General features: G+C 36.5%; 1 protein-coding gene across 1 annotated transcript in view; it reads right to left on the bottom strand.

The window, feature by feature from the left end:
• Positions 1-3460: 3460 nt before the first annotated feature.
• Positions 3461-25091, bottom strand: part of ZSWIM2 (zinc finger SWIM-type containing 2) — a 30063-nt gene continuing 8432 nt past the window's right edge. Inside the window, exons 4-9 of the mRNA XM_037849780.1 lie at positions 18316-18526; positions 17196-17447; positions 14089-14173; positions 11181-11293; positions 5228-5381; positions 3461-4309 (exon numbers count right to left, since the gene is read on the bottom strand). Of these exons, the coding sequence (XP_037705708.1) occupies positions 3497-4309; positions 5228-5381; positions 11181-11293; positions 14089-14173; positions 17196-17447; positions 18316-18526 (1628 nt within the window). The 3' untranslated portion in view covers positions 3461-3496. The remainder of the gene's footprint in view (positions 4310-5227; positions 5382-11180; positions 11294-14088; positions 14174-17195; positions 17448-18315; positions 18527-25091) is intronic.

Consider the following 25091-nt stretch of genomic DNA (forward strand, 5'->3'; position numbering starts at 1 on the left):
AATGGAGTCCTAGAAAATATCTGGCTTATGGTGGGTTCACTATTTATGCAGACCTATCCAAGTTATTTCCCAGTCCCTAAAAGTATAATTAAGTACGACATACTAAATAACTGGCACAAGCCCCATATTGGGTCCTTGGCCTACAGGGTAAGCTTATGATGGTGGGAGAGCCAAGTAGAAGCCTCTAAAACTGTTCCTCCCAACCTAATAAAGATAAATAAAAAAAACAGTATTGCACCCAAAGGGAGATGAATGAATTTAGTGCCACTCTTCAGACTCTAAAGGACACATGGGTGTTGGTCCCTAGCAAATCTCCATTTAATTCACTGTCATGGGCCTTGCAGAAACTAGAAGTATTCTGGAAGATGACAGCAGACTACTGCAAACACAACTGCATAATAGCCCCAAGTGCAGCAGCCATGCCAGGTGTGGTGTTTTTGCCAGAGGAAATCGACCTGTCTTCAGGTACATGAATCAAAGCCATTGATATAATGAGTCCTTTTCTATTTCAGTGAGAAAAGAGGATCAGAAAGAGTTATTTACATGGACTAGGCAATAATCCACATTTACAGTTTTGCCATTGGACTACGTTAACCCTCCTATACTCTGAACATCTGAATACCCTGCAGAACATTACACTGATTCACTACATCAATGCTATTTTGTTAATTGGGCCAGATAAATAAGAAGTTACTATTATGTTGGATGCCTTGGTAAGACACATGCTCAAGGGCATGAGAGATAAACTCTTCAGGGGACTTCACATCAGAAAAAACCTTAGGGGTCCAGTGGACAAGGGCATGCCAGGATATCCCCCCCACACACAAGTAAGTAAATGTTCACATCTTTCATTTCCTGTCACTAAGAAGGAAGCTCAACACCTGGTAGGTATCTCTGAGTTATGGAGGCAGCATAGTCCACACCTGGGAATACTGTTGTGACTCATATGCTAGATAACACTAATGGCTGCCAGCCTTTGGTGGGACCCAGACCAGGAAAGAGACTGGTGCAAGAAGCAATGCTGCTTGGGCCATGCAATCTGGCAGATCCTATGGTATTAGAGATATTGACTGTGGAGTCAAGATGACATGTGGAGTTTATGGAAAGCCCAAGTGGAAGAATCACATGTGCACTCCTGAAGTTTTGGAGCAAGGTCATGAAACCTGCAGTAAAGAATTATATGCATTTTGAAAAACAACTTATGGCATGCTCTGGTAGAGATGGAGCACCTGACCATGGGACACCAAGTGATTGATCGTGTATCCCTAAATGCCTGTCATGAGGCGGGGTCTGTCAGATCCACCAAGTCAGCAAAGTTGGTTGAGTTCAGAAACATCATTTTATAGGAGTGGTCATCTGGACTCAACCATGAGCAGTTATCAGAAGGCATGAGCAGAGAGCCCAGTTTACCATGTTATCCATCACTGTTGTACTAGTGCCCCTCCCTATGGTCACACCTTATGACTCATTTTTGGATGAGTCAGCTGGGTATGTGGGTTCAAACTGGACATGTGTGATAGCTGCTCTGCAGCCTTACTAGGGGTGGCCTTAAAAGACAGTGGTGAGAGAAAATTCTCCCAGTGGGCAGAGCTTTTGTCATTGCTTTCACCCACCTGTCCATCCACATGCCTCTACCTTAGACCCCTGGTTGGCAGTCTTTCAATCTTTGCTCTTCTGGGTTGATCAGTGGACCAGGTCACTCATCACTGCCCTTGAGTTTGTATTATGCTAATATTAGACCATTTCTCCTTTCACACACAGAGGATGACCTTTAGTCTTAGAATTCAGACACCTTTTGCGAAGATCACTTTACCTAGTAAATAGGAAACCAAGGCATTGCTTAACTTCCTCCCTTTGAGTAACGTAATTCACATCTGGACTCTTTATGGGCAAGGCTTGCTTAGAGGGACATACTGAATTGTTACTGTAGTAATAAATATCTATTCTTGTTTTGTAATAATGGGTAGAATATTTTGTATATATTACTGCAATAATAAAACTCAGAGTAATTGCAGAATGACCATTCAACAAGTTTGACAATTATAGGAATAGTGTCCATGCCTTTCTTGTAACTGCAAAATGAGTATTACAGCATCATTGTTTTTCTTAAGTAGCATCCCAACTTCTTATTGTTCTTTTATAGTTCTTCCATATATGTTTTGCATTCGCAAGCATTTCTTATCTCTTTTTTGCCTCTCATAACAGCTTTACTGAGATATAATTCACATACCATACAATTTGCCCATTTGAAGTGTACAATTCGGTGGTATTTAGTATGTTCACAGAGCTGTGTAATATTCCTCATTTTAAAATATCCTTTTCAAAAGGAGAGTGCAGTTTCTATTAGAATATAGATACTATTGATTAACTGGAAAATATTTTGCAGTTTCTGTAACCCTACCTTACAAAAAATCAGTTTATAAAATCCTGGATTGCTAACAAATATATTCAGCCTTCCAGTTTTATATCAGAAACAAGCCAAACTGTTTTATTTTTTTAAATGTAGCTCATGTTCTAATTAACTCAGTTACTGTTTCTGAACTGCATTTTTGTATTTACTATCTGTTTGTGATTAACTTCAATTTAATTAATCATTCCCTTAAATTCAAATGCTATTTTCAAAGAACTTTCTTTGCTTGCTATGTTCAAAATTTGTTTCATGGACCTGTGTATTCCATTATCACAAGACAAAAATATCATGTGAGTTTTTTCCTTGTTGAATCATCAATGTTTTAAAAAAATAAAATTTGAAAAGCTACTGAGCCATAGAATTTTAAAAATAAAATAAGAATCAAGGGGTTATATTTTGCAAATGAACATTCTGAAACAATGGTTAATTATTTTGGAAATAGAGCAAGTTTTTAAAAGCAGATCTTTTAATAGTGATTTTATCAAGAAATTCAATCATACTCAAAATAAAATTTTCCTGTAACTAAAATGGTAAAGCCATTATAAATGTGGCACAGCTTATAGCATCATAAATATATTTTACTTTAATTTCATGTTTAAGAAAACTACTAATAGAAAATATATTCAAAAGAAAACCACCATCTAGATAGTCCTATAGGATGTGCGGTGAATTTTAGTGCAAGAAAAATGCAAAAAAGACACAAGTACCTGGAAATAACCCCTACATGTTGTATGCTATCAAGTGGAATATATGAAAACAGTGATTCAAAGCAAGGGTAAATCTGTTTCTTTAACTAAAAATTGTTTCAAAAATCAGTGTAAAATCAGATATAAAAGCTCTACAATAGTTTATAATTCATAATAACCTTAACATACTCATAAAGCTACCTATTACATTAAATCTTATAAAGAATGGGGTCATTTCCTTTAAATGTGGTAAAGCTATTCAGAGACAAGTAAGCAAAATTACCACAAAAACTTTTATATGCATTTGTCAAGAGTATATATGTGTTTTATATATTGTACAAACTAAACATTTTTTTATGTTCAGGATTCAAATATTTCTGATGTTAATCGAAACACTTTTTCACAACTGAACTCCTTCCATTATTAAAGATAGTTCAGTACTTTTTGTATTTAAGGAGTGAGATACAAGTCTTCTAGATAGATAACTAGATTTTTGTCTCATTTTCCCCATACAATTATTGTATCTTTTTGACAAACTAAGTTTAGTTGTATCCCCATTGACAATAAGATTTAAATCCTCTGGGAATAAAGTATTTGATCTCCTAATGTTCTCTTTTGTTTTAATACCAAGAGTCTTCTTTGGACTGTGGTTAATAAGTTTACAGTCTTTGGTCATCTTCTGACTTTGACCAGTGTGATATTTTTCACTGATATATGAACTTTCCATTCTAGTAGAATATATAATCTTCTCGTGAGCAATAGAAGGAAGAGATGTTTGAGATGTCATTTTTCCAAATGATCCAGTGGGTAAATCTTGAAGATACCTGGGGAAATGTTGGCTAATTGTATATTCAAAGATTAACTTCCTTGAATTTGAATCATCTAATTTGATAGAATGCAGATTATCTATTGCTATATTCTGATATGCATCTGTAGGACTTTGTGTTGTATTCAACTTTTCAGAATTACTTTGAGGTATGCTAGGTAAAATTCCAAATCTATTTTGTTTTAAGACTAATCCAGTACCAGGAATAAAAAGTTCTGGTTCTTCCTGCTTTGATGGATGAATGATGTCTGCGTTTGAATCAGACTGATGTGCTTGTCCACTTATTGCTGAATCTTTCCAGATTAAGGGGTTATATATAACTTGCCCATCGACAGGGCATGAATTGCACTTGTGGAGTAGCCAACTGTCAATACATTTCCTATGAAACTTAAAAAAAGGTTATAAATTAATCACAGCTATTATTATCTTGTTCATAATATATATTACTTATATAAATTATCCCATTTCATAATTGTGTGACTATAAAAATTATATAGTAAAAACTGAAGATAATAATAATTTATCAACTTTGGACATATTTTGAAGAGGTCCATAAAAAATATAATTAGTTATGGACTTATCTCCATTTTCAACATTAAAATGGAAATCCTCTTATAGATATAACTTTTGTGATTTTGTTAAAACCTCACCAATTATTTAATCCATTAATTAGAGTAATAAATAATTAGAGTTAAAAATGTATCCGATGACAGTAAGATATAAAATAACATCACATTCTTGGGAAAAGAAAACAAACTATCAGACTTAAAAGTAAGGGTGACGCTAAAGATATAAATGTTTATCTATTAAAACAACTTTTTTTCAGAAAAAACTTGGTTATCAATTTTTGTCTAACTATATAGTGATTAAGCAACTTTAGACTCTGATTCTAGTGAGTGCATATGAAATAATAAAAATCTATGCTAATTTAGGCATTTTTGTTTCATCCAAAGAAATAATAAAATATAAAAATATTTTAATAAATAAAGAATAAAAAATAACAAAATAACAGTATTCCATAAACTTTTTCCTTTTATAGGTAACTAAAGTAGATAAAAGACTCTTACTTAGAGTGTCACTTTGTGTTCCCTAAATAGTACATATAGAAATGAATCAATCAATAGGAATCCATCCTCAGTGAGCAGAGCTGCCTTCTCATTAATTTCTGCAGCAGCTCTTCTATGTATATTGTGCAATTTGAACATCTCTGCATATAATGCACAACTAAGAAGAGACTTAAATCATCACTTCTTTTGTGAAAACTGGCCCTACAGGGAGATTCAAACTAAAATGATGTGATTTTACCTTGTGAGAACATGGTAGCAATCTTGTATGTTGACCAAGACGAAATGCCTTCAAACAAAGTCGACACTGGAAGCCTGGAGCAAGCAGCTTACTATTCCTCGTAATTAGTAAGAGAGGCAGTGACTTTACAACACATTTCGGTGTGTAAACCTGGCTGAATGAGAATAAGCAGAGAGACACGAATGCTCATATAGGATTACAAATCAGGAAGTAATCAGTAGCACAGGTAAAACCTCTATATAAATAATGCAACTGAAACCAAGTTGTCCTTGAACTAAAGATAAGAAGTCTCATAATTATAAAGGTTTTTTTTTTGAATCCAAAGTTTTTATTTATTTATATTCTGTTCATTATTGCTGTATTCATACCTGTTCAGAGTATATAAGATTTATGACACATAATCTTGGCCTGTATATTTTTTCAGTTAATGTTCAAAGATCCCTGGTTTCACAGAGTCATCATATTTATGTTTAGAATTGTGTGAAAAAATAGAAGCTGAACATCATAAAATTTTGAGGTACAGCTTTTACCTCAATTATTAGCAAGTACATCTTTGATTTCATTGCCTACAACTTATTACAATATTCTGCATTCATCACTCCCAGATCACTTCACAATCCTACATTTTAATTTAGTTTTCATTTATAGGTTAGTAGGCAAAACTCTGAAATCATTGTTGAATTGTTCTGCAAAGCATTCTGGTTAGATGTTTTCCCCAGTCTGATATTCCTGAGGTGAACTCCAGCTGAACACATTTTGATTTGATTTTAGGGTAGACATTTCTTCAGTATGGGAAATTAAGCTTTGAAGGATAAATTCAAAGCTACCAAAGACTTTTCTTCAATCCATATATATACAGAGAATAATGTATAAAATGTGAAACTTCACGTATATTGCACACATGGCTCTGTAATTTAAGGATTTCACACATTTCTTCATTGAGTACTAATTACCTCAATAATTATCTCCTAGAGTTGATGAGCTGAAATCTATTATAAGTAATTACATAGTGTTCCTACCAGGATAGAGCAATCACATTATTAAGGATAGATTGTAAATAAAGGCATTTAGGCATTGATTACATTGACAGAGATTTACACTACAGTTTTGTTTTTGTTTTTTTTTTAATTTTTAAATGTGGTAGCTGTGTCTGAAAACTCTTCCATAAGCACAACATATTTAATGAGTTCTCTGATGTTCCTAATGGCAGATTTATGTCTAAAGGCTTTCACACATAGATGGCAGACATGTTTTCTCCCCAGTGTTACTATCTCATGTTGTCTGAAGATAAGTCTATCAGTGAAGGCTTCCCCACAAAAAAAGCTGACATATGGTTTCTTCCCAGTGTGAGTTCTTCCAAGTTCTCTAAGAGTACCACACTGACCAAATGATTCCCTCATAAATGTAAGACCTATGGTTTCTCCCCTGTGTGATTTCTCACCTGTTGGATGGGAGTAAAACTATAACTGAAGTCTTTCCCACATAGATGGAATGTCTATGGTTTCTCCCCAGTGTGAGTTCTCTCATGCAGCCTAAGGCTACCACTTTGACTGAAAGATTTCCCACATAGATTGCAGACATATGGTTTTTCCTCATTTTGCATTCACATATGTTGTCTGAGGATAGAACTATGAATGAAGTGTTTACCACAAAGATAGCAAACATATGGTTTCTCACCAGTGTGTTTTCTCATGTTGCCTAAGGCCATCATGATGACTGAAGGATTTCCCACACAGATGGCTGATGTGCAGTTTCTACCCAGTGTGAGTTCTCTCATGTTTCCCAAGGGTCCTCCAACAACTGAAGGATTTCCCACATAGAAGACAGATGTATTGTTTCTCCCCTATGTGCATTCTCATGTGTTGTTTGAGGGTAAACCCATTAGTAAAGTCTTTCCCACATAGATGACAAACATGAGGTTTCTCCTTAGTGTGAGTTCTCTCATGTTTCCTAGGGGTACAACAATGACTGAAGGATTTCCCACATAGATGGCATACATATGGTTTCTCCCCAGTGTGAGTTCTCTTATGTTCCCTAAGGCTACTACAATGACTGAAGCATTTCCCACATAGATGGCAGGCATATGGTTTCTCCCCAGTGTGTGTTCTCACATGTTCTGTGAAGTTAAACTTACTAGCGAAGAATTTACCACAAAAATGGCAAACATATGGTTTCTCAACCATGTGAGTTTTCTCATGATTCTTAAGGCTACCAGGATAACTGAAGGATTTCCCACATACATGGCAGATGTATGGTTTCTCCCCGGTGTGACCTCTCTCATGTTCCTTAAGGTTACGACATCGACTGAAGGATTTCCCACATAGATGGCAGATGTATGGTTTCTCCCCAGTGTGACTTCTCTCATGTTCCTTAAGGCAACAACATCGATGGAAGGATTTCCCACATAGACGGCAGACGTGGAAGAATATGGTTACTTCCATACTGAATTTGCTTATGTCTACTAAAGAATGACTGGGAATTGATAGCTTTCTGAAATTGTACATTTAGATAGGGGTTTGTTTCCATGTCAGACAATGTGGAGTGAATTAAATCTTCTCCCAAATCATTACTTTCAAAGGGATCCTCTCCAATCTTAGAAATCTGCTTTAACTGAATAGTATATTTGTCCTTATCACAGACACATGGCATGTTTATCAGTTCTTCTTTTCTGTGCTCATTTTGTCTGCTTGTTATCTGTCCTTGTAGAAATCCTAATCCTTCCCTCCACAGTTCCTATCCTTGTTCCAACTGAGAAACCACTTCTGATTCGCAGAGCTGATACCCCACTGACACCAGATGATTGACACTCTCCAGCATAACATCTCTGAACATGTTTCTCTGGGTTGTGTCCATCAAGGCCCACTCTTCAGCATCAAAGTCTATAGTTACATCATTGAAGGTCACGGATTCCAGTGTTTGCATCGTCAAATGTCTGCCATCAACCATTTTCCTCTGGTTTTTCACTCTCAGCCTGAGCAATAACCATCCAATGCAGAATTCAAGTAAATTGGGAAACAAAATGAAGCAAAGTCTCCATTGAGTGTTCCTCCTCTATAATTTGGAGCTCAGAGCTTCTTTTGTTCTGTAGCATCTCTCTTTTAGTGCCATTGATAACTTCAGGAGACCTGGAAGATATTTCACAGCTCTTCTTCCTTAGGCAGTTGGGGCTTGCCTGGATCTTTCAATGCAGTCTGTAGGCCTGCTCCGAACCTGCTTTCCGCCACAGCCCTTGGGGTCCTGGATGTGGGGGGCAAGAAACCCTCTCCTCCAGCTCCCGGAGGTAAGTCTCTTCATCAGCCAAGGGGCTGAGAGTGTGAATGTCCCACCTTGGGGGTCCAGGAACCCACACGAGCAGCACCTTGTTCAGACCTTGTGTCCCAGGTTTGGTGCCAAAACTGTGGAAGGGGCACTTCCCAGATCTGGGATCATCACTCGGCGCAGGCAAATGACCTAAAGTTTTAAAAATCTCTTTTATTGATTCTGAATGAGATGGATTTAACTTCATTGTCAATTTCATAAGAACAAAATATTTAATTTTGTCAAATTAAAATACTAACTTGAAATTTTTTGGTTTGCCTATTTTAATGTCAATGGAACCATACAAAATTTTGATAAGAAACCTATACTCAAATTATGTCTCTCTGAGCCTACCTTTAGGCAAGTGTTTAGAAAAATATAGCCCAATTTGCTTTGTCATCACATGAGACGTGAGGGCAGAGTAAGCCATATTAAATATTACGAGCTACTATGGTGAGTCGGTAGATCATAATCTATGAGGAAATTCATTTTCTCTCAGGTATATGCTTACTTTTTCAGTATTGTTAAGACTACATTAATGCAATGCTAAAAACACCAATCCGCTTTTTGTGCCGAAAGTACCAGCCAATATACTAAAATGATACAATGTGAATTAACTGTTATATGATATCATTAGAAACTGGTAAATCAGACAAAACAAAAATTTAAAAACAAATGCTTGGTTAAAAGGTCACATGCATTCTTTTTATTCAAAAGTCATTCAGAACAAAGTCCAAATATATTCTTCAGAAAAGTTCATATTTCTCACTACATTACAAATAGAGCCCTACCATGCTACAGAAATGACTTTACCATGGTCATTTAATTGTCAAATAATTTTTTTTAAAAACTATGTTTTTGGTACGCCTTTAAGATTTCAACCACTCTATCTTGAAACCCCTCCTCCCTTTTTCCACTCTTTTCTTTCTAGAATGTCCTTCTTCCCCTAATGCCTCCTTCCTCCTCTCCCCACATCCAAATATCTCCCTAACATTGTGTTATATAACTTATTACTCTAATAGGCTGAAACATAATACCTAGCAAGGGCCAGCAGAAAGGGAAAGGGAAAGTCTTTGAATAGGCTCATTTTTAAGACCAAGCATTTTATGCCACCCAATAGTTGTGTCCAAAGCATGTAGAGTACCAACAAGAGATGACCTAAATATCTACTGGGGGTTGAAAAGAAGCTAATAATTTTTTAGTGAGAATAAGCATAATTATTTTTGTTAATTGAAATTTTAAAAAAACTTTATTTCAACTTGATCTCATCCTTTAAAATACTGTCTCTCTTGTATATGTTTTACAGTGTATATAATGTGTTAGCAGTACACAGTGTGCCAGTTTGAGTGTATTGTGTCCCCCAAAATGCCATTCTCTTTGATGCAGTCTTGTAGGGGCAGACATTATTAGTGTTGATTAGATTGTAATTCTTTGATTGAGTGTTTCCATGGAGATGCAACCCACCCAACTGTAGGTGATAACCCTGATTAGATAATTTCCATGGAGGCGTGGCCCCGCCCATTCAGCATGGGCCTTAATTAGTTTACTAGAGCATTATATAAGCTTAGACAGAAGGAGCAAGCTTGCTACAGCCAAGAGGGACACTTTGAAGAATGTACAAGAGCTGAGAGAGGAGCTGCAGATTAGAGACAGTTTGAAGATGGCTGTTGAAAGCAGACTTTTGCTCCGGAGAAGCTAAGAGAGGAAAAATGCCCCAAGAGCAACTAAGAGTGACATTTTTGAGGAACTGCAGCCTAGAGAGGAATGTCCTGGGAGAAAGCCATTTAGAAACCAGAACTCTGGAGCAGATGCCAGCCACGTGCCTTCCCAGCTAACAGAGGTTTTTTGGACACCATTAGCCATCCTTCAGTGTAGGTACCCGATTGCTGATGCATTACCTTGGACACTTTATGGCCTTAAGACTGTAACTTTGTAAACAAATAAATCCCCTTTAGAAAAGTTGATCCATTTCTGGTGTTTTGCATTCTGGCAGCATTAGCAAACTGGAACACATAGTGGGTTTGTTTTTAGTTAATCAGGAGTATGACAAAAATGTCTGGAGGCCTATGCACAGTATACAGCCCAATCAGTGTTGTGAAATGTAAGCAATCAGCTCTGCACTCTTCTTCCATGTAAGTGGAGTAGAGGAATAGGGAGAGAGGCTTATTACTTCAAAGCCAAATCACAAATTCCCTTGTATCTTTACTTTATGTAACTTATGTAAGTTTTAATTTTACATTTGGATGATCATTTAATTGGTGAGGAAACCACTGTATCTCTAACACCTAGTATCTGGAAGTAGGAATAGAGATGATGATGATGATAACAGATAACATTATTTGAATGTTTACTGAATATAACTCATTTTATACTCACAAAATTCTTATGAGGTTGGTTCTATAATTATCCCCTCTTTAAAGATGAGGAAAATGTGGCAGAGAGAAGTGAAGTAGCCAGCGCCAAAGTCACACAGCCAACATCCGGTTGAAACAGGACTGGATTCAGGCAAAGTCTTGCTTTTAACTTGCATGCTATGATGTCTCCTACTATATAATAGTTCTCAATAAATATTTATTGAATGGGGTTACTCAAACTGAAAAATTATTCATAGGTCCCAAGTAAAACAAGAAAATGTAAATTTTACTTAGAATCTTACCCTTGCTTTTCTTGAAAAGGTGGCATCATTTTTTCCACCTCATTTTTAATATCTGTATCGTTTACAATTTCATCGGATCTTTTTTCTAGCAATCTCCATCTTTGGTTTCTCTTCTATAAAAGGCAAAAAGTAGCTGTTACTTTGTAAATCATGGAAATATTTATTTTGTGGATTAAAATTAGTAGCCTGAATATCAATAACGTAATATGAATTAATACTCATCATCTTAAACATACCTGTTATTTTGTACCACATTAAAGAATTATAAAATATTGGTGTGTAATATGCTATTGCCCAGCTAATGACATTTACTTTTTTTTTAGTTTGCATTGATTGTATTTTCCCCCCAATTCCACCCTATTTTTAGCACCTTGCAATGTTGACATTCATTTGTTCTACCTCATGTAAAAACATATTTGTACCCTTTATTACAATTGTTGAGCACCCTAGGTTTCACTGAGTTATACAGTCCCAGTCTTTATCTTGTCTTTCATTCTGGTGTCCCACATGCTCCTAACCTTCCTCTTTCAACCATGCTCACAGTCATCTTTGTTCAGTATACTTACATTGCTGTGCTACTATCTCCCAAAATTGTTTTCCAAACCTCTCACTCTTGTCTTTTCCTTTCTGTCTGCAGTGCTTCCTTTAGTGTTTCCTGTAGAGCAGATATCTTGTTCACAAACTCTGTCATTGTTTGTCAGAGAATATTTTAAGCTCTCCCTCATATCTGAAGGACAGTTTTGCTGGATATAGGATTCTTGGTTGGTGGTTTTTCTCTTTCAGTATCTTAAATATATCACTCCACTTCCCTCTTGCCTCCATGGTTTCTATTGAGAAATCCATACATAGTCTTATCAAGCTTCCTTTGTATGTGATGGATCGCTTTTCTCTTACTGCTTTCAGGATTTTCTCTTTATCTTTGATGTTTGATAATCTGATTACTAAATGTCTTGGCATAGGCCTATTCAGATCTATTCTGTCTGGGGTATACTGTGCTTCTTGGATCCATAATTTTATGTCTTTCATAAAAGATGGGAAATTCTCATTGATTATTTCCTCCATTATTGCTTCTGCCTTTTTTCCCTTTTCTTCTTCTGGGACACCAATGACACACATATTCCTTCATTTCATTTTGTCCTTATGTTCCCAGAGATGTTGCTCATATTTTTCCATTCTTTTATTGATCCATTCTTTTGTGTGTAGGCTTTCAGGTGCCTTGTTCTCCAGTTCCTGAGTGTTTTCTTCTGCCTCTTGAGATCTGCTGTTGTATGTTTCCACTGGGTCTTTTATCTCGTGTTGTGCCTTTCCTTTACATAGATTCTGCCAGTTGTTTTCGCGAATGTTTGATTTCTACCTTGTGTACACCCAGTGTTTTCATTATATGCTTCATTTCTTTTGCCATATATTCCCCAAACTTTTTGAGTTGATTTAGTATTAGTTGTTCAAATTCCTGTATCTCAGTTGAAGTGTAAGTTTGTTCTTTTGACTGTGCCATAACTTCATTTTTCTTAGTGTAGGTTGTAGTTTTCTGTTGTCTAGGCATTTGGCCTCCTTGGTTACCCCAATCAGGATTTCCCAGACCAGAATGGGCTCAGGTCTTGAAAGGAGGGAACAGTATCCTGTTTCCCTGAGGGTGTCTCAGAAGATTGGTACACCCTGTGAGGCCTCAAGTCATTGTGCTTTTCTGCCCAGCAGGTGGCACTTGTCAGTCTGTAGCTCCCAACTGGTGTAAGGGGGTGTGGCCCTTGGCTGTTTTCCCCCAGGCTCTGAGGTCTGGTTCTGAATGGAAGGCAGGTAGTAGGCTTGGCACCACCTCTTTCCTCTTAGGGAAGATACCCCCGCTAGGGAGAGGTCATTAGCATTTGAATAAACTCTCTGCCTGTGCTATCTCCACCCTTGTCTGGGTCAGAGCACTGGGAAATGAAAATGGCTGAGGCTTTCTCCACTGAGCTGAAAAAGGGACAGAATGCCCCCTTCAAGGCTAGTCCTTGGCCACCCTCTGGCTCTCCAAGGTCAGTCATCACCAAAAGCTGCTGTCTCCTTGTTGGGGATTCATATCTTGTATTGAGCAGTCCACATTTGCTAATTAAAACCCCAGTGGGAGCTCAGCTGAGCTATATTTGCTTGCTCAGAGAGTGCTGCTCTCTAGCACTGTGAGGCTTTGCAGTTTGGGCCATGGGGGAGGGAGCTCCCGGCTTGGATCTGCAGTTTTTACTTATAGATTTTAGGGCATTCCTCCTAATTCAGGTTGGTGTATGATGAATGGACAGTCGTGTTTGTCCCCCTGCAGTTATTCCAGATTATTTACTAGTTGTACCTGGTTGTTTATTAGTTGTTCCAGGGGGACAAACTAGCTTCCACTCCTCTCTATGCCGCCATCTTCTTCCCCCATCCGACATTTACTTTTAAGGCAAAGATATTGATCAATAATGATAACTGAGGATACTTTATTTTATGTTGCGTAGTAAGTGGAAGGCAACATTATTATTCAGCATTAGGAGTTACTGCTATTTAAGTGTACAGTTCAAATGATCTCAATAAAATTCCGTAAGTTTCATTATTGTTGATGTAAGAAAATTTAAAAGAAAATCATAAATGTTAGTAATGCTATGATAAAAATCAATTTGTAATGTTAAGTTTTTTTTAAATTACTTTTCAAGTTTGATGGCTTAAGACTTACATATAATGCCATCAAATATTTGTTACTGTGTCTAATTTTATAAATTACCAGTGCAAGAACTGGTTGCCTTAACATCCCTTTGAAAAAGAGTTCTCCTAAAAATATGATCTTAGGTTTTTATTCAAAACCAGTTATATTCTAGAAGGTTGTCTATTGTTATTATTAGATTTACTCTACTTAGATTTACAACAGGACAAATAAAAATTAAATTCAAGATGGATACTGTACCTCACGAAATGCAAATATATGGGGAAGATGGCAGCATCTACCAAAACATTCCTGGCATAAGTGAAATTCGATACATTCAGTACACCTAAAAATGCAAAACACCAAAAAGTTTTTTAAAAACCTAATTGCTTTGATAGTTTTTGGTGAAAAATTCTGGCCATAACTCTTTGGGAACTATCCAGACATGACAAGGCCAATTTTCAGTCACATCCTATATTACTTTCCTATGCTGCTGTAACAAATTACCACAAATGTCACAGCTTAAACAACAAAAATTAATTTGCTAAAAAAATTTATTTTCTGTAGGATGGAAGTTTGACACAGGTGTCACTAGGCTAAAATCAGGGGGTCAGCCAGCTGTTTTCATCTTTTTGGAGGTTTTAGGGGAGAATCCATTTCTTGCCCTTTCCAGCTGTTCGAGGCCACCTACACTCCTAGGCTCGTGGCCCCTTTCTCCATCTTCAAAGTAAGCAGCATTGCATTTCTTGGTGCCTTTCTTCCATAGTCACATTTCCTTCTGACTCTTCTCTGCCTCCCTTTTCCACTTTTAAGAACACTTGTGATTACATCGAGCCCACCTGGATGATCTGGGATACTTTCCCTATCTCAAAGTCAGTTGATTTAGCAATGTTAATTTCATCTGCAACTTTAATTCCCCTTTGACAGCAACCTAATTGATATACAGGTTCTGGGGATTAGTATGTAAACATATTTGTGGGGGTATTATTTTCCCTCCCACATAACCCTTCTAGGATGACTTCCCACATACCCTTAGCTTTCATTTATCTCTTTCTCTAAATTCCTATAATATTTACAGGTTATTAGATATTCTGTTTGATTATCCAGTGTTACATGAGTATTAGAGTTATACTTAGCAACATACATCCTGAAAACAGGGATTGTATTGTACTATATCCCCTCTCTTTCCTGACAACATAGTAAAGTAAATATATAAAAAGCTCTTAGTAAAAATTACTGATAAATTTAAAAAAAAGCCTTCACCTTTCACAAAAGCCCAATCTCAAGCTTACATTATTTATTAAAAAAATTGTCACAAGCAGAGCATTTTAATTTACTTCCAGCAATATTCATCAAATAAATAGCATTCTGAACAGTAATCCAATAAACTTATTTTCTTGTTCAAGTTATCAAAGATTGAGAAGACTATTTCCATGAGAAATTTGGGAAACTACATCCTTCTGACATCTTAGAAAAGGCAAGTGATAATTTATTCATCATTACTATTTATACATACAGGGAAGATTCTTAACAATTAACAGCGATGGTTGAAAGCAATGGAGCAGTTTACTAAATATGACAGAATATACTGGGCTAGAAAAAGTTAAGCAGCTCTATCAACATGTATCTGATATTTTTCAAGTTAACAACTTAAAAGATAATGTAGCTATATTGTGAAATTCTCACGAATAAGGAACTAAAGAGATTTATAGTTTATCTTATCTCCTGCTCAATCCATTCCTAAAACTATTGGAAATAGTTTGTTTTTCAGGCTGATGATTAAAATTTCAATCCTTAAAGGGATTGGAAGGAGGGTGAAGTCACAATTGTTGGAAACAGGTTCTTTAATTTGTAAAAGAGGATTGAGATAGAGGTGAATAATTGTTGGTTAACGCCACAGAGGAGGACTTAAAGGAAGAGAAGATGTTCTCAAAGGAGAATGTAGAGCAGTAGGCAGGGGCAGAACCATGGAGAATACCTGTTAGTAGGGGGTAGTAGAAAGAATAGTCCAGGAGGAGAGAAAAGAGCAGTCAAAAAGCTCAAGAGTGACAGGGAAGTGCACTGTCATTAATAAAATACTTACAAGAAAGATTTGACCACACATTCACCATTTGAGGAATACATGACTATAAGGACTGAGAATTTTACACCGTGGCTCTCGCAGGTCCTTGTTGCCCATCCTGCTCCTCCCAAACCCCTCTTGCACATGTGATCTTAGCCCCTAACTGTTCCTAGTCACTCTTCTTGACAAAATCTAAATTGCCCAAATAATGACTAATCCCCAAGATCAATTCCTTCCTTTTTCTAGAACCCTCTTTAACCAACTATTTCTGAAACTAGCTGAACTTGAGCTGATTCCTGCTAAACTTCTGCTAAAATTTTGTTCTTTTTCCTCAAGTTAGAATGATCCCTTTTGGCTAAAGGAGCTCTGGATGGCTTTCTTCTATGTGACACATGCAAAAACAAACAAACAAACAAACAAATCCACGAAGGACTAAAACAATTCAAAGGGAAAAGACATCATTTGCTGTTGGGAATGATAAAGTTTTATGACAGGGTTTAAAATAGAAATATATATAACTTAAATTGGGTTCATCATACTGTAATTCCATGAAGACTGAAAAGTAAAACTAACACATTTCAGAAAGTTTTTTTTAAGAAAGATTGAAACTATATATTTTTAACATACAGTTAACCTAAAATTTTAATTGTTAAGAAAACATAATCTCCCAGACATACCTAGCAATTAACTGATATATTTTAGTGGAAACTGTGATAAAGTTTAGGGGTTACTCATGAATTTAATGAAAATTATTTTCTCTAATAATTATGTTTTTTTGTTCTTGTTGAGGCATAAAATAAGAAAATAAAACCCACACCCATTGCAATGTGGAGTAGGGGAAACTGAAGTAAACATTCAATTTAGTCAATATCCCTCTAGCTCATTTCTAGTGGTTTTTGGCAGTGGCATCACTGATGGATCAAAGAAAGTTACAGGGAGTGAGCAGTACAGTAAGACTCTGAACTTGGAAATTCATCTAGGACAAGGCAACAAAGCCTGTGCTCAATGCTTCTAGGAGGGGTGCTATTTCAGGCTGCCAACCTAGACAGGATTGCAAAGCCAATATCCTCGTGAAAATGAAGAAAATAGGATAACTGGAGTTCTTGTGGTACTGGGCTGAAAAAGATCACCAGTCTGGAAATCCTAAATAAGCAAATGTCATGTAGGACAATCATATGCTGGAGGAAGAAGCCATGCTAAAGAACAGGTACTCTAATGTTTAAAGTTTCCTAAAACAAAAACAAAAAAACAAAACAAAACAAAAAAAGTTAGAATACATGATTATAAGTTTGCTGGTGACACTTACTTATAACATTTTCCTTCAATTGGAAATTGTTTACAGTTATTACAGGGAATTCCAAGGTGTTTGTCTAGTCGTTCTTTCTCAGCTGCAGTAACAAGTTTGCCAGAGTTTTTGAATTCCTCTAAAATAAGTTTCAGTGGTGCAAACTCTTTCCTGCACAGAGGACATTTCAACATGGAAGTGTTCATTGTCATTTCCTGATAATTAGCCAAGATCTTCATGCATTTGATATGAATACTATTTCCACAGCCATATCTGTCAAAAATAAAATTCAAGTTTACCATTTATGATACAGCAAAATTATAAATATATATACATACATATATAATTTTTTGTGAAACTGTCTTTATTTCTCATAAAAATAGACTCTGATCTAAATTTCCAGATATAACTTGATTACACAAATACACACATTCTCCTCCCCATCTCTATCAGCAATCAATTTTTAATTTAGTGTATCAGAATCCCAAACATAAATTCCCCCATATTTAAATGAAATAGTGAAAGGTTTTGCATCCTAAAATATTTTTCATTTGTAATGTGAGAATGTCTAGAGTCTTAACACAAAGGAAAACTAACAATAATTATTTATTATTTTTTAAAAAAAGTTCCAATAGCAAAGCATTGCCCAAATTTTCCAATTCAGACTTTACAAGTGCCTTGAAGAATAGTAGGAATATAAGGGACTCTCAATAAATATTTGTGCATAAATGAAATTTTGAATAAATTGTTAAAATTTAAAGATAGGATTTTGAAAACTGCAAAAGAATTTTCACAATTTGAAAGGAAAATAATCTACTTTCAGAAAACTCTGTAAATATTCATGCAAATAAAGCAAAATCATAAAAATTATCATACTTTAGTAATTTAAATTGGTGGGGGTAATAACTGTAGAATTATGTTTTAATTCTCATCCTTTAAAATGAAGTTATAAAATATTTATAGTTAAAACAGGACCTTTCAGAACTTATAAGTTAGGAAACAAAAAAGAGCTAATTAAACATAAGTTGACTGTAGGTAAAACTTTAGATTGTATCTCTGTTAATATAGCACAATCAATTACAAACATATTAAATAAGAATTTTTCCATAAGCTTTTAGAATCTAAAGTAAATATATATTACCTGCAAAAGGTGATAGGAAGCTTTTTTTCTAAAAGCACTTCTTGACAAATAGAGCAGATATCCTCCGAATCTATTTCCTTCTGTTTAATGCACCCATCTTTTTCAATTTGTGAATTTTCATCATTTCTTCCTTGTTGAGGAGTTGGAACTCGATGTATCCCTCGCAGCAAATCACTGATTTCTCCTTCCAAGAGACCCAACTGGAAAGCATCTAGTGAAAAATCCTGAAGTATTAAAATTCAGTGGCAGAAATGGAGATATAGAAATGCTATAAAAACTTATGCTGAAAGTTACAATTTTCTTTCAAATATCAGAAATATGTCCCATATCAGAATACATTTCTTTGTATTTCTTACAGAGGGAAAAGGCCAGAAAGGGTCATTTAAGAATGGAATGGAAGTGTTTCCTTTTCCCTTGTTACTGACAAGTCAGTGGAAATGGTACATAATAAGGGTATTGGGATAATTAGTGTTCATCCTTGGATTGGTGTCATAACCATGTCTTACATTTTGAGCTGTTCACACCTTTTCATAAACAAATATTTTATCATCTGTTGGGGACTGAATCAGGTCCTTCACAAAAGGCACGTTCAGGTCCCAACCCCCGGTCCTGTGGGTGTGAACCCATCTCTAAGTAGGGCCTTTGAAGATGTTATTTGTTAAGTTGTGCCCAAACTGAATGAGGGTGGGCCTCAATCCAATAGGGCTAAAGTCTTACAAGCAAAGGAAACTGGACATGGCAAAAGAAGCCACAGGAAACAGCCCAAAACTGGTAGTCAACACCCAGAAGAGAAAGGAGAAGGTGCTGACATGTGCACTGCCATGTGGGGGGAAAGCCAAGGAACCCCAAAGGTTGTCAACCAGCCAGAAGATACACTCCGTGGGAGGAAGCAAAACTTCTAAGCTCTGAAACCATGAGCCAATAAATTCCTGTTGTTAAGCCAACCCATAGTATGGTATTTGTTTTAGCTGCGAGGAAACTAAAATGTCAACATAAAAAGGTGATACATAGATGACAAGAATATTTAAAGAAAGCACAGATATATAAAGCAGAAACAGGGATATCTTAGTAGTTAGCATAATCAATATTTGTTAGCTGAATAAGTGAATGAATGGATAATAGCAGAACAAGACTCAGTTAAAGATGCTTTTTTATCAGTCTCAGTTTTGTGTGATCCCTATAAGAGGAGTGTCTTGGAGGTCACAGCCTTCACAGATTGGGCAGTAAACCTTGGTACAATCTAACAGGAATCATATTGCCTATACCCTTGAGATGTACATTCTTTGAATTCTTAGTTTTCTCCATCCTGCTGTTTTTATAGTTTTGATGAGGGCATTCTAGATTCTTCATTCCCTGGCCTATATGTTCCTTCCCCTTTCCTCTCCCTCTCCTAATACTTCATAATTTAAATACCAGGTATTAGTCCCCCGGAGTTCCATTCATTTTATGCATTCTTTAATACATATAGATTAAACAATTACTTGTGAGATAATGAAAAGTGCCATTTTTCCTGGAAAGATCTTCCTTGTCTTAAAACTGTGCATTGAAGGGATTATTAAGAAAGTGAAAAGATAAGAAAAGAGTTTCAAATCATATCTTGAGCTTAGTATCAAGAATATACAAAGAACTTTTACAATGCAACAACACAAAGACAACCCAATTTAAAAAATGGGCAAATATACAAATGGCCAATAAAACATGAAAAGATGCTCAAAATCATTAGCCATTAGGGAAATGCAAATCAAAACCACAATGAAATACCACTTCACACTCAGAAGGATGGCTATTATTTTAAAATGGAAAATATGTGTTGGAGAGATGCAGAGCAGTTGGAATGCTAGTGCATTTTGATGGGAATGTAAAATGGTGCCACCACTGTTGAAAGCAGTATGTTGGTTCCTCAAGAAGTTAAATATAGAATTACCATATGGCCTGGTGTGCCAGTTTGAAACTGTTATGGACACCAGAAGAGTCTTGTTGGGTGGAACCTCTTGATTGAGTGTTTGCATGGAGATGTGACTCACACAACTGTGGTTGACGTCTTTGATTAAATTATTTCCATGGAGGTGTGGGTCCCGCCCACTCAGGGTGGGGTCTTGGTTGGTTCACTGGATTACTTAAGAGAATTCAAGAGCCGACACAGATGCTTGCTGATGCTTGGAGATGCTGGGAGATGCAGACAGAAGGATGTTTGGAGGTGCTAAGCTATGAGATGAAGCCCTGAGTTTGTCCTGGAGAAGCTAAGAGAGGAACCCCAGATGCTTAGAAACGACCTGGGAGAAAGAAGCAAGGATGCACAGGAGCTGAGAGAGAGGAGTGAAGACAGAAGCCCAGAGACATTTGGAGAAAGCCATTTTGAAACACAACCCAGGAGCAAAGGACCAGCAGTTGCACACCACGTGCCTTCTCAGGTATTCCAAATGCCATCAGCCTTTCTTTAGTGAAGGTATACTTTTGTTGATGCCTTGGTTTGGACACTTTTATGGCCTTAGAACTGTAAATTTGTATCCCAATAAATCCCTTTATAAAAGCCAAAGCCAATCCATTTCTGGTATTTTGCATAATGGCAGCTGTAGCAAACTGGAACATCTGGCAATCCCACTTCTCATATATACCCAAAGAGAATGAAAACAAGGTTGCAAACAAGTATTTGTTCACCAATGTTTATAGCAGCATTATTCACAACTGCTAAAAGCTAGAAACAACCCAAGTGTCCATCAACAAATTAATAAACAAAATGTGGTACATAGACACAAGAGAGTGTTATTCAGCCATAAGAAAGAATGAAGTTATGAGACATGCTGCAACATGGAAGAAACTTGAAAACGTGATGCTCAGTGAAACAGGCAAGGCACATAAACACAATATTGTATGACATCACTTATAAGACATGACTAGATACAGCAAATTTGCAAAGATAGAAAGCAGATTAGAGGTTACTGAGGGGTCAGGGTAGGGAGAGTGTAAATAAAAAAAATAGACACATTAATATATAAGATTCACTAAATAATAAACATTATGAGACAGAGGAAAAAAAAGCAATAGTTAATATTGGTATTGAGATAACTGTGTGGCACTGTGAAGGGAATTTTATTAATTCAAACCAAATACCAATCTCAAACTCATACCAACATGACTACAAATGGATTCTATAAAGAAAAATAAAAATATTAATAATAGGAAACCTAGCAGAAAATATTGCCCAAAGACTGTTTATCAGTATTATTGGAAAAAGACAACTTTAAATGATTGAAGCAATACATAGGAAAGGAAAAAAAGAAAAAGGTCAGATTTAACAACACAGAAAAGGTGATGTGTATAAAAAAAATTAAGCTATACAGAAAAGAATTATAACAGATTATGACAATATTTGCATAGAGGGGTTAATCACTGTAATATTTAGGGTGAGTTTATCATTTTATTCCAATAAATAAACAGCCAAAGTACAATTCATACCTGAGAAAGTACAAATAGTGAACTGTCTAATAGAAGATATTCAATTTCATTAGTGTCAAAGAAAGATGAGTTACAATAAGAATGAAGCACTAGCATTGACTAAAACCTATAGTACAAGCAACAATAAATAAAATAGTCATGTCTTGTTTGCCTTATGTTATTTCTTCCTGTATTTTAAAAAGTCATTTGGTAAATAAAATCTGAGGAACCATGCCGAGAGCCCCACCCCCCTGGCAGGCTGAGCTGCAAAACCTTGCTGTGGTGGAAAGTGGCAGAGCACTCTCCAAGAAAGTGAAAATAGCTCAGCTGAGCTCCAACTTGGGTTTTAATTAACAAATGTGGACTACTGAATACAAGCTACAAACCCCCAACAAGCAGACAGAGGCTTTTTGTGGTGACTGACTTTAAAGAACCAGAAGACTCATCTGTCCTGGGAGGGGGAGCCCAGAAGACCAGATGTTACAACCAGCCAATGAGTGAAATTGGGGGTCCATGGGCTGGCTCTGAAAGGTGGCTTTCTGTCCCTTTTTCTCTCTCTCAACCTGAGCGGCTCAATGGAGAAAACCTCAGCCATTTTCAGTTCACAGCACTCTACCCAGACAGGGGTGGAGATAGCAGAATCATAGAGACAAAGAACCCATTTAATGCAGATGATAACTCCCTAGGGGTGTATCTTCCCTAAGAGGAAGGAGGTGTGGCCTAGCTCTACTACTGGCCTTCCATTCAGAACCAGACCCCAGAGCCTGGGAAATAACAGCCAAAACAGAACCTAAGGGGGGCACACCTCCTTACACCAGCCAGGAGACATAGGCTGACAGGCGCCACTTGCTGGGAAGTTTAGGAAAGGTTAGGAAAATCACAGTGGCTAGAGGTCTCACAGGGTGTGTCAATCTTCTAAGACACACCCCCAGGGAACCTTGATACTGAATATTGTCTCCTTCTGATACCTGAGCCTGTTCTGGTCTGGGAAAACCTGACTGGGGTAACCAAGGGGTAACTGATGCCTGGACAACAGAAACTACAACCTACACTAAGAGAAATGAAGATATGGCCCAGTCAAAGGAACAAACTTACACTTCAACTGAGATACAGAAATTGAAACAACTAATGCTAAATCAATTCAACAACTTTAGGGAAGATATGGCAGAAGAGATGAAGGGAATAATGAAAACACTGGGTGAACATAAGGTAGAAATCAAAAGTTTGAAAAAAAACTGGCAGAATATATGGAAATGAAAGGAACAACACAAGAGATGAAAGACACAATGGAGACATAAAACAGCAGATCTCAAGAGGCAGAAGAAAATATTTAGAAACTGGAGAACAAGGCACCTGAAAGCCTACACAAAAAAGAACAGATAGGGAAAAGGATGGAAAACTATGACCGTCTCAGGGAACTGAATGACAACATGAAACATATGAATGTACGTGTCATGGATATCCCAGAAGGAGAAGAGAAGGGAAAAGGTGCAGAAGCAATAATAGAGGAAATAATCAATGAAAATTCCCCATCTCTTATGAAAGACATCAAATTACAGATCCAAGTGAAGCATACCCCAAACAGAATAGATCTAAATAGGCCCACCAAGACACTTAATAATCACTTAATTGTGAAACATCGAAGACAAAGAGAGAATCCTGAAAGCAGCAAGAGAAAAGCAATCCATCACATACAAAGGATGTTTGATAAGACTATGTGCGGATTTCTCAGTAGAAACCATGCAGGAAAGGAGAAAGTGGTGTGATATATTTAAGATACTGAAAGAGAAAAACCACCAAGAATCCCATATCTGGCAAAACTGTCTGTCAAATATGAGGGAGAGTTTAAAATATTCTCTGACAAAGAGACAATGAGAGATTTGTGAACAAGATACCTGTGCTACAGGAAATACTAAAGGGAGCACTATAGACAGATAGGAAAAGACAGGAGTGAGAGGTTTAGAACACAATTTTGGGTGATGGTAGCACAGCAATGTAAGTACACTGAACAAAGATGACTGTGAGTATGGTTGAAAGAGGAAGGTTAGGAGCATGGGGGACACCAGAAGGAAAGATGAAAGTAAAAGACTGGGACTGTATAACTCAGTGAAAACTAGAGTGCTCAACAATTGTGATAAAATGTACAAATATGTTTTTTCATGAGGGAGAACAAATGAATGTCAGCCTTTCAAGGTGTTAAAAATAGGGTGGTATGGGGGAAAATACAATCAGTGCAAACTGAGACTACAGTTAACAGAAACATTGTATTATGCTTCCTTTAATGTAACAAAGGCAATATACCAAAGCTCAAATGCCTATAAGAGGGGGACATAAAAGAGGGGTATGAGACTCTTGGCACTGGTGGTGATGTCTGACTTTTATTCTACTTTAGTTTAATTCTATCTTTCCTTTCATTGCTTTTTAGCTGTCATTTTTTTTTCTTTTTCTTTTTCTTTTTCTTTTTCTTTTGTCTCTCTATGTTCTTTGACTTTTCCTCCTTCTTTGTGGAAGAAATGGAGATGTCCTTATATAGATAGTTGTGATGGTGGTCAATACATAAATATGTGACTATACAGGAAACCATTGATTGTTTACTTAGGATGGAAAGTATGGTCGGTGAACAAAACCATTTTAAAAAAACGAGTTGATGAAGAAACCTTGAGGGCACTACATTGAGTGAAATAAGTCAGACACATAAGGACAAATATTGCAGGGTCTCACTGATATGAACTAATTATAATATGTAAACACATAAACATGAAATATAAGTCAACAGCATATAGAACAAAGCTAAAGAATGGGGAGTGGCTGCTTATTACGAGCAGAATTATCAACTAGATTGAACTTAAGTGTTTGGAAGTGGGCAGAGGTGATGGAGGCATGTTACTGTGAGAATAACTAATAGTGCTGAATGGTATGTGAATGTGGTGGGAAGGGGAAGCTTAGAGTCATGTATGTCACCAGAAGGAAAGTTGGAGGTCAAAAGATGGGAATGTATAAATCAGTGAATCTTGTGGTGGACAATGTCCGTGATTAACTGTACAAATATTAGTTCTTTCATGAACTACAACAAATGTATGACACTATAACTAGAAGTTAATAATAGGTATATAGGGAAAAAATATACCTTGCAAACTATGTACTAGAGTTAATGGTATTTTAACATTATTTGATCAACAGAAACAAATGTACTATACCAATACTATGAGTCAATAATGGAGGGGAGGTGGTTAGGGGTATGGGAGGAATTGAGTTTTCTTTTTTTTTGTCTTTATTTCCTTTCTGGAGTGATGAAAATGCTTTAAAAATTGGAAAACAATTAATTGTGGTGTTGTATGCAC

The sequence above is a fragment of the Choloepus didactylus genome, chromosome 9 (genome assembly GCF_015220235.1).
Source record: "Choloepus didactylus isolate mChoDid1 chromosome 9, mChoDid1.pri, whole genome shotgun sequence".
Classification (NCBI taxonomy): Eukaryota; Metazoa; Chordata; class Mammalia; order Pilosa; family Megalonychidae; genus Choloepus; species Choloepus didactylus.